At 43.6% G+C, this 15,617-nt stretch overlaps 1 protein-coding gene across 5 annotated transcripts in view; it reads left to right on the plus strand.

The window, feature by feature from the left end:
• CAMK2G (calcium/calmodulin dependent protein kinase II gamma) overlaps nt 1–15,617 on the plus strand; it is a 115,799-nt gene that overhangs the window by 38,858 nt on the left and 61,324 nt on the right. For all 5 annotated transcript variants that reach the window (XM_058810258.1, XM_058810253.1, XM_058810255.1 and 2 more), the window contains exon 3: nt 13,356–13,415. In XM_058810258.1, coding sequence (XP_058666241.1) covers nt 13,356–13,415 — 60 coding nt within the window. The remainder of the gene's footprint in view (nt 1–13,355; nt 13,416–15,617) is intronic.

A 15,617-nucleotide genomic window follows, 5' to 3' on the forward strand; every position in this document is an offset into this window, starting at 1 on the left:
GCAGCTGTGGTGCCTCAGTATTACAGCATTTAGGGCTTTGTCTTACACAGATCTAACTAGCTGGAGTGTTTTAGACCAGTTCCCTGACCTTGGTGCATCTGTAGTGGAGATGTTACATGTGGTATAGATTTGATATGATTTGCTCTTAATTCTGATGCATTTTGTGCTTTGGGTAATTCTGCCTTCGTCCTAAACTTCTGCATCAAGGTAAGGCAGTTCTGATATGATCCACTAGGACTTGTTGCTCAGATGGTACACGTGAGCATCCTGCACTGTAAACAAACTAATGCCAGTGCAGAGACTCAGAGCAACATCCTACACAGTGTCTTTTTTACTATTTTTATTATCTATTTGCTGTCACATTTCTTTCAGTATTTTCCTTGTCTAAATGGGCAAACTTTATAATGCATCCTCATCTGCCTGAGATCTCAGTCCTTGAGGGACAATTCCTGAAATCAGGAGCAAGGGCAAGAAGAGACATAAAGGTCAATCCTAGCCAAATGGGAACACCCGAGCCCTAATGGTGATTGCGACTACCTGTCTTGCTTGCCCACTTGCACAAGGATGGTGCTGTTCAGTGCAGGCTTTGTGCCCACCAGGAGATGAGCAGCAGGGATGCTGTGGGCTTAAGAGTCGGTTTGCAGCACCCATCACCGACTGGCAGCAGCGTTTATCTAGGCCAGCAGGGATGCAGGGAGCGAGTGACTCACTCGAGGATTCATGCGCGCTTTCCCCTCTCCTCCCCCACCCGGCGCAGCTGTGCCTTGGTCATCAGCCATTTGGGAACTAGCAGCTTTATTTGGTTGCTGTTTGCAGTGGGCAGTTTCTGTTAGGGTTGTTAATTTTATCAACTGCTTTCAAAGCTAACTGACTTCAGAGGAGACTTAAAATTGCCTTTGCTGCTCTCTTCTCCTTCCCTGCTCATAGGGCTGTCACCCAAACAGCTGATTTGGCACTGAACTTGGCAGAGGAGGTGAGAACAAGCAAATGGGCTGGAGGCAGAAACTTGCTGAGCTGATCTGCCAGCAGCATGGTCATTGTTTTGGATGGTGGCTCTTGTGGTTAGGCTGAGTGCCCTCTCCGGGCACCTCCTTGGCTGTGAGGACTGGAGGGTCTTATGGCTTTGCTCCAGCACAGAGAAATGTGTTTCAGTGTGTGGTGGAGGACTGAATATGGGTACAGTGTGAAGAACAGGAAGTTGTTTAAATAATTGTAAAATGAAAAACAGATTAATTTATGATTATACCAGTTGCTAATCAGAAGTTGCCAAACTTAATTTCTGTTGAACTGTGGGTGACATGGTCAGTAAGTCTGCTGATGGCTATGGCCCATGAAGGAGAGCAGCCTGCCCTGGGCATCCACTGTGCTGCCTTTTGCTCCCATTCACCAAGGCCAACAAATCACATCTCTGAGTTGGGCCTTCTCAGTTCACATAATCCCATTTTCCTTATGCTGCCCCTTTTGGTGGGTTCTCTGTCTTTCCCATGCTCCATACATGTGGCTTTGTCTTCCCTCTGGATACTTCTTTAGTTGTCTTTGTCTCCTGTCTCTCTTCCTGTCTACAAGTGCCATTAATGTTTTTCTTTTAGAAGCACATTTTATACTTGCATTTCCCAGGGCCTGGAGGACATGCTTCCTAGGCCTTCCTGCCCACTGGCTGCTGTCACTCCAGATCCTGGCTGTGTTAGATATAAGCAGCTTGGGAGACTTGCTGTCCCTAAGTCCTGAACACTGCTGCTTGCTCTGCCACTGCTCCCCTACTCTGCTGGGTCACAGAACCCAGGAGCCTCTTTTTCTGCAGAGACCAGTCCTACAGCACAGGTGACTATTTAGTTATTTATTTTAGGTAATGGGCCATACTGCTTTTTTCCGTGTTCCCCGTGTCTGTGAGCCTGTGAGCTACATATTTCTGTGCTGAGGCTGCAGCAGTATCTTCACAGTATTTACCTGTAGTTGTCCTCTGCCTGCTGTACTGGAGGACTGCACTATTTGGATAAACTTCTTGACAGAAGAACTGAAGAAAAGGAAAGAGGCTTAGGAAGGGGCAGGGATCACCTTTGCTAGCATTGCCCTTGAAACAAAGATGGCAGCTTCAGCGATAGGATGAGCAAGATCCCAAATCTTATTTTGCTAGACCAGCTGTCCAGGTAGAGATGGCAAAAAAGTGAGCATAAGGACACATTTTTTACTGTGCTGTCTGCTGCCAATGGTGCCTGTTCAGAAGCTGCTTCTACCAGGGAGTGCTGCAGTCTACAGCCCACCTTTGTGCTCCACAGATCTCATACTGGACTGTGAAGACTCCTCAGGCACTGGGCATAGACAAGACCATGATCTACTGTCTTTATTGGATTTGAAATTCAAACTCTTTGTGGAAATAACATTTGTAGGGCAGAAGTGTTCCTTTTAGGTCAAAGCTGAGGCTGCCTGGTGGGTAATGTGGAGAAGATTTTTCTGCCACTCTTCTCATTTATGTGTTCTGTAGACAAAGGAGGGTTTAGTCTTCAGACGTGTTGGCTTGACATCTTAACCACCACCTCGTTAAAACTGAATCTCAACAGAGAAAGTTCCTTTGTAGCCATCACTGTTAGTGCTTTAATAACTGTTTCACTGCATCTTCTTTCTCCATATGACGCACCCCCCTTTCCCCTCTCATTTTTTGCCTCAGATAGGCAGCAATTTACAGAACTGTGTGCTCTGAGATAACATGAGGGCTACGGTTTCAATCCCTCATGTTCAGTCTTTCTTTGGGGCGGGGTGGACTTCATCAGTGAGAATGTTCTGGGTGTGTTGCCTGTAATCAGCAAATCTGACCATCTCTTGAGATTCAGTAAGTGTCTGTTGACTTGATATGGTGCTGTGCAATTCAATGCCAAAATGTACCACATAATTTAGATCCAAATCACAGCAAAAGGCTTGGTGTGGGGGAGCTGTAGATGACCTTAAAATTGGTATTACGGTAATGGAGCAGCATTAAATGCCTCCAGGCAAACAAGATCTAAACTGATCTAGCCAAGAGCATTAAACATTGATCAAAACAAGAAATTAACTTAGCTGGAGAATAAATCAAAACTGTAGCATAGCAGCTGCTTTTTTGGAAAAAGGTGCAAGTCAGGTGCCTCATTCCCTGAGAATCTGAAAGCAAGCATGGTAATGGAACAGGGTGACCACTTTAAAGCTGTTGTGCACACCAGATTGTCCAAATCTGGAGCTTTCATGTGAAGGAAGCTATTTTCAGGCTGTGCTCTTGTCAAGTGCAATGCAGTCTTTGTTGGGTGGCTGTTCCCAAAGAGACTAAATGTGTATTTTTTTAAAATAAAAATATTTTTTTTCCAATTCTGAACACCAGACCTCATAATAAAAATTCCTTAGGTCCTAGCATGCCATTGAAGTCAGATTTCAGGCTTCCCAGAGTGAGACATGATGAGGTATCACAGCAGTACTAATGCTCCCCCTATCAATTTTTGCTTTGAGTATTCAAAATCCATTAGATCTGAACTGCATTGTTTCTATCTTCATTTCTCTTTCTGCAGAGGGATGAAAAACAGCATAGTGAAAGGCTCAGGTTCCAAAGATCTGAGTTTGTTCAGACTTGTCACTGACATTCTCTGGTTTCAGTACCTCTGCTTTTCTCCTCCAGCTCTTTAAGGTAGAGAAAGAAACCTCATGCTTCAAGGGTTTTCTGGCCTTATAGTAAATATTTGTTACATACCTAGAGATTCTCCAGAAAAAGATACTATGGAAGTAGTTGTTAATTTATGAGCATATTTTGTTTATTTTCTTACCTTTTTTCCCCCCCACCATTTCATTCTCTGGTTTTTAGAAATTTGCCAGAATTTCTGTTTTCCCAAATCTCTGCTTGTGCTGTGTAGGTTTAGGGGCAATTCAAGCGAGGTGTCTAAAGGGCACCTAAGGAAATACATTATTGTACAGCTCTATGTGAGCTAAGAGATGCTGCCATGCATATTATCCTGTCCATGTCATTGCAGAAAGCATATGGAACCCATGTAAAATTTAGACTGTGGATTTTTTTAAAAAATCAGTTATCCCCTTCCCATGTCTCTGTGAGAGCATGTTGGGATGCTCTTTATTTAAGCATGCATCCTACAGCCAGCCTCTTGGATCTAAAACATTCGCTCTCAACTTTCTAGCCAAGTATTGTGGTGTGTTTGTGCAAATTAGCATTGGTGCTGCAGCCTCCTGCCTCAGCGTCTCCTAAGCCACAACTTCTCCCTTTCTCTGTGTGGGAGCCATAACCTTGGTGGGAGAGATGAGCTCCTTCAATGTTTGCCTTCAGTGGGTCCACTGGGATGCAAAGCTGGTGTCCCACCTCTTTTAGGACTTGATGGTTGGCTGTAGGCATGTGAACTGCCAGATCCCCCTGTTGTGCCTTTGCTCTGCAGCTGTGCTGTGAGAGTGTCAGGGAGAAGGGGCTGTGGTAAAGGAGGGGTGTGGGTGGACTGACACTGCTCTTGGTCTTAGTGAAGCTTCTGGTAAGCCGGTCACATGAAACAAAAAATACATCAGCTCCCTTCCCCCATGCACCAGTGTTTCTTGGCTCTGCACCCAAACTAGCAGCTGATCACGTGATTTACTTGTAAAATGCAGTTTTTTAAAAAAAATGGTGCCCTTGCAGATGGGAAGCTAGGGATGGCAGAGCTGGGCTGGGGCTGCCTCTGTGCAGCTGGGGCTGCCATCAAAGGGAATGGGGACGTCTCCCTGCTGAGTTGCTGAAACTGGGGGATGTGGGGCTGCAGAGGAAAGTGCAAGCTGCAGGAGGCAAAATGGAGCAGAATGTGCTGAACCACAGCCTTACTGGGGAAGGAGGAGGGCGTGCTGCATGTGGGGCAGGCACCAGGAAAGGGAGGGATCTGTTGCACGTGGTGTGAGGGGCTGTGCTTTGAGAGTTGGGCTGCACAAGTTCTCTGAACTGAAGGTCTTCTTGCCAGAAACAGTCTGAAATGATTGTGACAGAGAGTTGTAGTCATTTTTGTTCTGGTTTGGTGCAAGAAAGGGAAATTTGTTTGACTATTCACAGCTGGGGAGCTCAGTGTTTTCTGTTTTGAAAACTTCATTCATTTTGCTAGTTGTGTTTGTACCCTACAGTTCTTCTTTTCTCTGGGATATAGGCTTTTGAAAGCTTTTTAAATTACACTAAGCTAATATACCCAAGAAGAGCTAAAATAAACTATCTCACACTTAGTGGGGACCTTCAAGCAAATGCCCCCAATATGCCAGGCTGGCCAGCAGGGCAATCACACCATTCTTAGGGGGTGTGCAATTGCACCACATTTCTTCCTGTGTCAGGGCTGTGATGGGTGCACTAATGCCCCCTGGCCACAGCAGATAATATTTGTGCCCTTTGCTATGCTTCTGTCAGCCTGACAGAATTTGTGGTTGGTGATCTTCATTGCTTCAGATTAGGAGGAAGGTGGCTGCATTTCTGTTCTTGTCAGCTGGAGGATGTATTCCTTCAGAAGGGAGCTACAATCTGCTGCTGTGGGAATGGTTGCCAGGATCTCCCACTGCAGCACTGATTTTCCTTGTGTTCCATCCCACCTGAGCAAGGAAGAAGTTCGTAAAGCAAGAAATGGCATTCTTTGCAGTAGCCAATGGAACAGGTGGAGTTGGTGAATGATGGGTAATTTTAATGGTCAGTTTGTAGAATTCTTAATTATTGCAGCAGACTGTAGGTCCCAACTTGGTGGCTGTAGGTGCTAATCTGGCACACAGCTTTGCAGGCAACCTCTGAGCTGAAATATTTCGTTCCTACTCATTCACCACCAACCCTGGAAGGGTACTTCCTTCTATGACTCGCCTCCATCGTGTTGACATGAAATAAACATGATGGTTAGCAGGAAAAAAGAGGAAGAATGAAATTCAAGTCAGAGGCTCTTGGAAATTCTTCATTGGTTTTTAACAACTAAAGTAAATATTTGATGGGAAAGGCAGATAATAAAGCAGAATAAAGCAGAGTTGGCACAGGCCTTGTGTATCCCACTGGTGGCATGGGAAAGGTGGCTGGGGAGATGGAGAGATGTTTATCTTGCCAGCAAGAGAGACTGATATGCCCTGAGAAATGTGGACCACAAACAGGGCTCGTGCATGAGATGGCATGTATGTCATGTCAGATTTTATTGAAGACTCTGACTGGGGTCTCAGTGGTGCTTTGGCTTCTGTCAGTTGTTCTGTAGGCAGGTATCCTGCACTCTCCTAATGCAGTCGTGCTGCTGGCTCATTTGTCAGTGGCTGCTTTGACACCAGGACTTCCAGCTGAATCCACTGGGCTCTGCTTGGCTTGTTGCACTTTGCTGAGTAAGACTGGGAACAGTAAAGCTTTTAAAACAGCCTGAAGAGCAGGGCTGCAGGAGCCTGTGGCTAGTGGGGAGGGGGCAGTGTGTGGTGTAGAGGGATGTCTCATGAAGGGGTTTACAAAATGCTTCCCTGAGTGCTGTAGAAAGGTCAGAAGGAGTTCCCTTGCCCAGATTCTGAGTTTATCTCAAGTTTGAAGCCAAGGACTATGTCTGCAGTGGATGGCTGGGGTGCTTGCTCCCTCCCCTTCCTGAATGCCCATGCTGTTGTATTTTGTATTGCTTTGCAATGCTGGCTTTGGTCAAACTGTGGGATCTTCTGGAGGTGAGAACCTGCAGAACCTGGTTATCATACTCTCTGAGGTAGTGAAACACACATATGGCTTTATCTCTGCCTTTGTAGGCAAAGAATGGCATGTTAGGCTTGAGCACACTTAATCTGCTCACATCATTAATTGTGACAGAGATCACTCTCACCTGTAGCAGTGACCCTGTGCTGATTCACTAATTTGACCTCCTTTGATTCTTGAAGTTCCTGGAAAGTTGCTGGTGGCTGTGAGAGCCCAAGCTCCCCACTTCCTCTTCATGTGCACATTGGTGTGCTGCTGGTTTGCTTTGTAAGGTGTGAAGTAGGTAATACTCAGGGTATGTGTTCCTGTTGAAAACAAGTGGATAGGAATTCTCTTTCTTTTACCAGGTCCACCTGCTGGATAATTCAAAGAAAAATTTTCGACAACTTGTTAGCTGATAAACTGAGAAATATACATGTGAATAGAAAAGGCAGCTTTGAGTGACACCAGGTGTAGAAATTGCAATGTCAAAGGTGCACACTATGACTTTTTTAAAAAGGTTCCTCTCTTCTAGGTATTTTTAATAGCTTTTTTGCTTTGGCCACTGTTGTACATATATTAATATCTGCCTTCAGTCAGATTATCTTTGCAAGGTAAGTACAAGGAAATGAAATGCAGGAAAAGAGAATAAATTGCCGTGGCCCACTCTTCAGGGTGCTCATTTGAGATACAAATAGAATTACTTAAACCATCTTGATTGTGAACACACACTCTGTGGTGTTCAAAGTCTAATTTCTGTGTTACTTGAAGAGAAAAGTAGAGACTGTGCTAAGTTTATGTAGGGTGTTTATTTTAATTTGTTTTAGTTTCTCTGTACAGTAATACCTAAGGGTTCACAGATACTGGTGTGTGTAAATAGAGCTTGTGACCAATGGTGTGGACTTAAGGTTGTCTTTAAGATCTGTTTGTATATGTACTGTTAGGGGTCACATTACACTTTTACACATGGAGTTGTTTGTTTCTGGGAAGTAGTGAGAGCATGGGAAAAGGCTGTTACAAGGTGTTGATGTTAGTGGTTTTACTGAAGGAAAGGCTTTCAGAAAATATGTTTGCCAGCATTTCTTGAAAGAAATCTTATATTTCTTTATTGTGTCATGTTGGCACTTGAACCTCCTCCTTCTGTCTGTAGCTGATGGCAAGAGATGAGGATTTTGCCACTGTCTTGTTTCTCTAGCTTTCGCTGGCTGAGAAAAGTGGAGCTTGGCTCTTTCATCCTCACATGTGGCTCCAGTCATGTGTTGCCCTTGGTGACTTTGTGACTCTTGCACAGTTGCTACCACAGAGGTGCTGGATGTGCTGTTTGGCTGTGGGAGCCCCTCTGCACTTGCACTTGGGACATGGTGGCACTGGGATCATTCTGCACTGAGAGGCTAGAAAACAGACTCTGGCTTTCAGAAATGTTGCCTGCAATGGCAGTAGTATGCTGCTACAGATTCATTAATTTGAGCTGGTCTTTGAAATGGCAGTGTAGAAACACTGAAATGAAAAGGAGAGAGGAAGGGGTCATTATATGCTTATTTTCTTTGCATTTCTTTTTAGGCATCTGCTCTTAGCTCTTGTCAGAAAGGATATACTGAATTGATGGGAGCCTCTAGTCATTCTTAAGGCCTAGGATGATTTTTATGTTTGTTTCTACTGATTCTGCAGATGGGGAAGTGGTGTCAGTGTAAGACTTGCTGGTATCCCTGTTTAAGGTGGTGGTTTGGTATGGCATAGTGTCCTCTGCTACCCTGTTGCAAATGCTGAGACATGTCAGTCATTCTGTAGTGCAGTCTTGCTGGAAAAAATGAGAGAATATGGGGTGAAGTCTGTGTCTCGAAGTGCAGGGTGAGGGAGCTAGTGCTTTTTTGCTGGGAATATCTCAGAGAGGAAGTTTAAATTTAAACAAGCATGAAGGAACCTGAAGGTTCACACTAGTCTCACACTACAAAATGTATTTGATGTAAATTCGATTTCTGTCTTGAAGCAACTCAAATGGTATCTTAGCAGCTGGCACCAATTGACTATCTCCCGGAATTGGCATGATGACAGCAATCAAACTGAATTTATTGCTTTGAGTTTGATTCTTCTTCCGGACTCTTCCCATTCTCAGAAATGTAATCTAGAATGTGTTCCCACAGGAATGATAGTTGTAAGCCTCCTTTAACAGCAAGGACAGAGCATGGTCCTAATGCAGGATGAAGACTGTTGGAGTGCAGTATTGAGCACCCAGATTGTATATTCCAGTTGAGAATAGAAATATTATGCATTTGTAAAGGGAGGAACACTTTTTTTTGTCTTCATGACATACATTCTTATCACAGAGCTGATTCACATCTAAGTGTTAGTTTTCTTGATGCTTCTTTTTACTGCTTTAGGAAAGAATCCGCCTTTCCACTAAAGTGGCTGAAATTTAGGCTACTAAAAGTTATCCCCTGCTCCTTTATCTTTTTCCTTTCTTAAGGCAGGTGTACTAAATAAAGAGTGAGCTTTAGCCACAAGACCTGCTGAACTTTGATGCATTGTAGAAAATCAGGACAAACTATGATGATTTTGGTCTTCTGTACTCAGGCAGGGTTGTTGTTTTACCTTCCCAGTTAGAGTTTCTTACAGCAGTGACTTTACTGGTTGTGCTGATTTACACCCGTTTGTGTCCATCCATTGTGCATTAAAAGTCCTGCCTCAGTGAGTGGACTGCATATTGTGTTGTGTGCTAACACAGCCATTCTTATTTTCTATTTAAGTTAATTTAAAATCAAAAGCCATCCCAAAGAAATCCCAGTGCTTTTAAAAAGCATTTTCTCGTCAGGTATGTTCTCAAGAAACCCAGGAGTAATGTCACTGAAGTGACAGTGCTATGTTTGCAGAGCAATGATGTTAAAGGTACTTGAGTTAAATGTAAGTTTACATGCTGAACAGAGATAGAAAAATCATACTATATAAAGGACTGATAAAGATAAATAGATATTCACACTTCAGTTTGTGTATCAAACACAAGTAAGTTTTGTCCTTTTTTTAAGCACCATCTTAAGCATTTACACTTCAAGTTTTGCTACAAAAGAGATACATAGACTGCACTTTCCTGTCTGTATAGATACTCATTGCTTCAGACTGCAGATAGAATAATTTTCCAAATAGCAAGATTATTTTTTTTTGGCTGGAAAACAGTAAATGAATATTAGATGAGTGTTTGTAATATCCTGTACTTAAGTTTTAAGCATCAGCTATTGTTCAGGGCTAGACAGCTCTGTAACGTAGCGGGAAAAGAGCTTAATGAAATCCAATATTTGGAAGCAGGAGGTAGATGAATTCAGACTTGGAACAGTAGTGCCGAATTTTAACAGGAAGGAGAGCTAACATTTGCAGTAATTTCTGTGGGTGTATGACTTTATTTATCACTTGTATTCTTGAATGTGAACCCTTATGCTTTCTAAAGGATATACTTTGTTTTAAGCAGATTATGGAAATTACTGGTTGAATGTCACAGTTTTGTGAAAGGTGAGAAATAGGCCCAACCTAGAATCCCAGGCCCAGAATCCTGCAAGGTAGGTCAGATGTGTTGTTGTGCTCCTGTTAGCTATGAGGTACAGTTCCACTGTGCATTAGGAATAAACACCTCCACTCCACAAATGACCTGCAGAAATAAGTTTTATCTTTAGGGCAGAGGGAGGAGAAATTATTTCTTTGCAAGCTCTTGGTAAGGAAGGGGTTTTTTAATTGTTATTTTAATACAGTTAGGACTAGTTTGCGTTTTCAAGTTAGACAGATCCTGTATGAGAAAAGTGTTAAAGCCAACCCATTCACTGCTCTGCTGGACTCAAAAAATACTGGATATTTTGTCTCCTACTGGGAATAAACCTTTGTTAGAGCAGATAAGGTAGAAAATTGAGGTTCTGTGTTTATTCATTATGCATTTGGGTACCAGGTTGTTCCCCATAAGTACTGAATTGACTCTGGTGCTGATTTGGTAAGAGTCAAATGTTTACACCGTGCCAAAGGCCACAAGGTGCTGAAGACCTTTGGGGATGGAGTGTTTACCAAGTCACTGGCTGGGCCGTGTGCTGGAGCTGCTGCAGGAGCGGGAGCTGTGATCCTGCAGGGCGGGCGGCAGGAAACCCGCCCAGCCTGACCTTTCGCTGCTCCCAGTTGTGGCGGCTGACTGCTGCGGGCTGGTGCTCCCAGGGCTGGAGTGTGCTTTTTCTCTGTGAGTTGTGCTTGAGTTGGCCTGTTTTGTTGCCCTGGAGACAGAAGAGTGTGGTATGCTTTCCCCTCGACCAGAAATAGTTTCCTGTACCTTGTGACCGGAGTGCTGTACTCCTCCTCTGGTCTCCGGCCAGGCTGTGTGGTGCTGGAGGGATGGAGTGTGGGGTGGTGACCTCTTGTCACAAGTTCTGGTGTGGCTGCTGCCCATGAACACTAGCTGCCCTGCCAGCTCCCCTCCCTCTGCACGACGGTGTAGTATTTCAGGGGAGCAATTGCTCTTGATTTACATCTCCCATGGCATTTTGATGGTTATGTCATTTTGTTTGAGCCTTGCTCCTGTCAGCTGTCTGTCCTGACTGTCAGGACTTGGGATCTGAATAGCACGTGGTGAGCTCTTGCCTCTTCTTCCCCCTTTGCTCAGCTGTTTTTGCTGTCTGCTTCTCTGTGTCCTTGTACTTGGGAACAGATTCTCAGCAAGTATAGCTGTGCACGAGGGCAACGTGATCTGAGCAGATGAAGGATCCCCTTCCGTAGGAGTTCCAAGTAGAGCTGAGAGGGAAAGTGGGGAATTTGTGAGGCCAAAGCACGCAAGCAGGCTGTGGATAGTTTATCTTAAACTGTTGTCCTGCTGTGAGAATCTATCCTGAGTGCAGAGTGTGCAGCACTTCTGTTACTTTGCTACTGTGTTTTGCAAAACTTCATTTGTGAGAGATGCTGCTAAAAGGGAAGCAAAGACACCCCCACCCCTCCCAACTAATGCAGGTGAGAAAGTGCTTGCACTGCACCAAGGCCTCAGGAGCATGGAAGCTCTCCAGGCTTTCTTGCTGCCTTGTGTTTTATTGGAGAGTGGTTCTGGCACAGAACTCTAAAATATATGCAACAACAACAATAATTTCCAGGACTGAGAAAGAAGGAGAGATGAAAGGAGTAATTTACCTTCCCCCATCCCTGAACAATAGCAGATGAGGATGTAAGCACATCTCAGCCCTATAATGTATTAATTGGGACATTTTCTATAGTTCTGCAGTGGAAAAGAAGACAGGAATCGTGCAATGCCCTGAGCTTCTATTCCCAGCCTGGGAGACAAAATTGTTCTGTGCTGAGATTTGGCTCAGTCTCAGTCTTCTGCTCATGGGGAAGAGAACAATTGCCCCAAGCCTCCTTTACAGAGAGAAGGGAAGATGATGCAGAGACCAAGTAGCTGAACAGTCAAATTTCAGGCCGAGTAGTGCAGTGTAGCTTTGTTGAAGTGGGTCTCCAGTGGGGTTCCTATAAATCAAAGGGTGCTGCATTCCTATCACTATTCCATTCCTATCACTACCAGTGATCTGCTGAGTAGTCCAACCAGACAAGGATCCTGCTTACTCCTGTGAAGGTCTGTTTGTTACAGGGATAGAGAGTCCCACCTGTGCTGAAGATCTGCTAGAGGGGAATTGTCAGGAGTGGGCAGGTTCTGCTACTTCCCTTTGCTATGTTCTTTAGGTGGCTGGAATGGGAAGTCCAAGGACTGGACATTCTTACTTGTCTTGTTCTAGGCATCTGCATCCACAAACATCTAGATTTTAGCAGCTGCCAGGGCTGCCTAAAATATTTTGTCTCTCTCAGTTCCTTTCAGTCAATCTGTGCTTGTCCAGTGTGAGCATTTCAAAGGAGAAGAAGGGGTTGTTGTAGTGTAAATTCAGGAGTCAACCACTGCTGTAGTGAAAAGTCTCAGTGGCTACAAAGCCTCCTGCTTCTTGGCTGAGGAAGGCAGTGTTGTTCTAAGTCCTTCTCCTTTCCTTGAACTCACACATGGGAAGAGAAACCATTTTTTACTCTCCTTGATATTTTTCTTTAATCCAGATGAATTTCGTGCTTGAACTGATATTGCCTTTGGGCTGGAATAAGCATACTTAGCATTTGAGCAGAATTTCTTGCCTGGAGATTCCTAAGTGCGTGATCAGCGTTTCACCAGCGAGTCTGTCCATGGGTACTGAAGTATGGTTACCTTTACAGTTCACTGAAGCTGGCAGAGTTCTCTACTTCATGTGATGGCTGTGCACTAGCAGGAGCTGTATTTCTCTCTCCTACTCTGCCCTTCTTTCGCAGTGTTTCTTTGGAGTGGAAGCAGTTCCTTTTCCCATTTCATGTGTGTTGTTTCTTCTGAGACTTTTTCTCCGACTCTCCAGCCTTGGAGAAAGAATACCTCCCAGAAAGGGTCTCACTGGAACTGGCTTTGCATATTTGAGAAGCTGATGGAAGAGCAGGGCCTTTCATTCTGCAGCTACTCACTTTGAATCAAAGGGTGCAATACCAGTTTAGTGCTGGCTCTGTAGTGTGAGCAGCAGTCCTAGTGCAGCCTCAGCTGCATAGCCCTCTCCTGAAGTGCCTGTGAAGTTTTGGGAGACAGACATGTTCCAGCAGTTCTCAGCCTTCAGGATATCTGCTGGGTCACTGTGTTCCTCTCTGTTGAATATGAGCAAGAGCTTAATTCAGAGTTGTGGTACCTAACACCTTGTTTCTTATTCTCTTTCAGATCACCAGAAACTGGAACGTGAAGCTCGAATTTGCCGACTTCTAAAGCATCCAAATATTGGTAAATTTATTTGGTCTCAGAGGGGTAGGGGTGAGACAAGAGTAGCAGTGTGTCTCAGCTAGCATGCTGTAAGAGAACAGATGTATTCTGAATGTTCACAACAGCTTGTCAAAGTTGAAATCACCTCACTAGTTTATCTCTCTGTCAAATTTTGCATCCAACCCTGTCCCATGCCTTAGCATCCTGCCCCAGGCGTTCACCAGAGAGTGCAGTGTTCCTGCCTGCTCCCCCTGCAGAGCTGTCCCTGCTCTTTGGGTGAGGCATGACTCTTGTCTGCTCATCTGACATTCTGCAATGGAAGTGAGGTGTTGTGTTTGTTTTCTCCACAAACATACTCTGTTTGTTCTCCTTGGCCCTTACTGACATGTCAGTTTAAATGCTGTACTCAGAGACAAGCATGGGCTAATACTTCAGCTCCTCTCATTGTAGTGGCCACTTACTCTGAAAACAAGGGACCAAGACCGAATTGCCTATGTTGAAGGGGGGAAAACAAAAGAGTACTGGAGCAAAGGGAACAGTTTGTCTAAATATAAAAAGGAAGGCAAAATAAGGCACAACATTTAAAAACCTAACTTATTTACTGAAATGTAAAGAGAGGGCATGGATTTTTATCTAGTTCCAAAGCACCATGGAAGCTTGGACCATTAATAATCCTCTTTTTAGCTTTTTTAAATAAATAAAGCCTCTAGGATCCTAGCTACAATCTGATTTGAGCTAATTTATTTAAGAAAACATTAGGAAATACCAAACTGCCACTTGTAACAAAACCACAGTTAAATATCAATTCCTGGGAAGACTGTGATTTATTACTTTGTATTACTTTTGCATAAATCAGTCAGTGGAGATAATACTTTAAGGGCATCTCTCTGGTCTTCTGACTTTCAGCTTTGTAATCATTTGCTCCTGCTCTGAAGCGCTGGGAGAGGAAAGGTGCCTTAGAGCATCCCCCATGGACTGGCATCTCTACTCTATTCCATGTGTGATCAACAAGCAATTTCCAGAAGCAAAGTTAACTTAATGCAAAGTTCCTTAGCAGCAGCTTGTAATCAGAAAGAGTTTTCTTGCATCTGAGTGTAGCTGTGATATAGGTATGGCTTGAGAGGACCAGGGGCCCCCTTCTGCAGTAATTTGCACTGATGAATATATTAGCCAGTAAGTTTATTGCTTGGCAGTACTCACACTGACTAAAACTCTAGTTATTGCATTTCATTTGCCCTGTAAGACTTGCTATACTTAGTTTAGTAGGTGATGTCACTTTATATTTTGACCTTAACTTCACTTCCATAATCTCTCCTTTTTATAATTTCTTACATCTTTTCTTTCCAAATCTCTCACAGAGTAAATTTGATACACAACAGGAAAGCCACTCTTATAAGTAAACAGCAGGGAGAGAGAAATATATCACATTCCTGTTTCAGTTCTGCAGTTGTAATGAGTGGCAGTGCTTGTCTTCTGTTGTGGTTTGGAAAAGGCAGTTTGGGGGAATGTCAGTGGTCCCTTGCATTTTCTACAGAGAATTTCCCACCTTCCTAGAAAGAAGAGATTTTCTTTTAAGAAAAGGAACTAGTCATTGTAAACTCAATGAGTGCTTACAAATAAAAATAAGGGAATCAATTTTTATGCCTACAACACAGAATCAAAGTGCATTGAGTAAGACCTCAAGAAGGCATATGGTTCATTCAGCAATCCTGTGAAAATCTTTTATACCTGGCTGGTTCCAGGCATGTTTGTACTTAAAAACCTTTAATCCTTTTACAGCCCCTGGTGGCAGTCTTTCAAATGTTTCATTTTTCTGTCAGTTAAACATTAAAAACATAATTTGCCTTTCTCTTAGCTTGTTGTTTCTAGTTGTATCTGGAGTATCTGGGGAAAGTAGTTTTTCTTTCTTGTAACAATCTTTTACATATTTGAAGACTGTTATCATGTCTCTTTTTAGTCTATTTTTTCAGACTAAACAAACCCAGTTCTTTCAATCTTTTCTCATATGTCATATTTTCTAGACCTCCAGTCCTTTTTTTTCCTTTTCCCCCTCCTCCTTCTCTGGACTCTCTCCAGTTGCTTCATATCTTTCTAGAAATGTGATGCCCAAAATTGGACATGACTGAGGTCATGTCAGTGTTGTCCAGAGGGGAAGGAATTGCTTCACCTGTCCCACCAAAGATGTTTGTTTTGTACATCAACCTTTGAAGCTTTCATTTAAAT

Source organism: Ammospiza caudacuta, chromosome 9 (genome assembly GCF_027887145.1).
Source record: "Ammospiza caudacuta isolate bAmmCau1 chromosome 9, bAmmCau1.pri, whole genome shotgun sequence".
NCBI lineage: Eukaryota > Metazoa > Chordata > Aves > Passeriformes > Passerellidae > Ammospiza > Ammospiza caudacuta.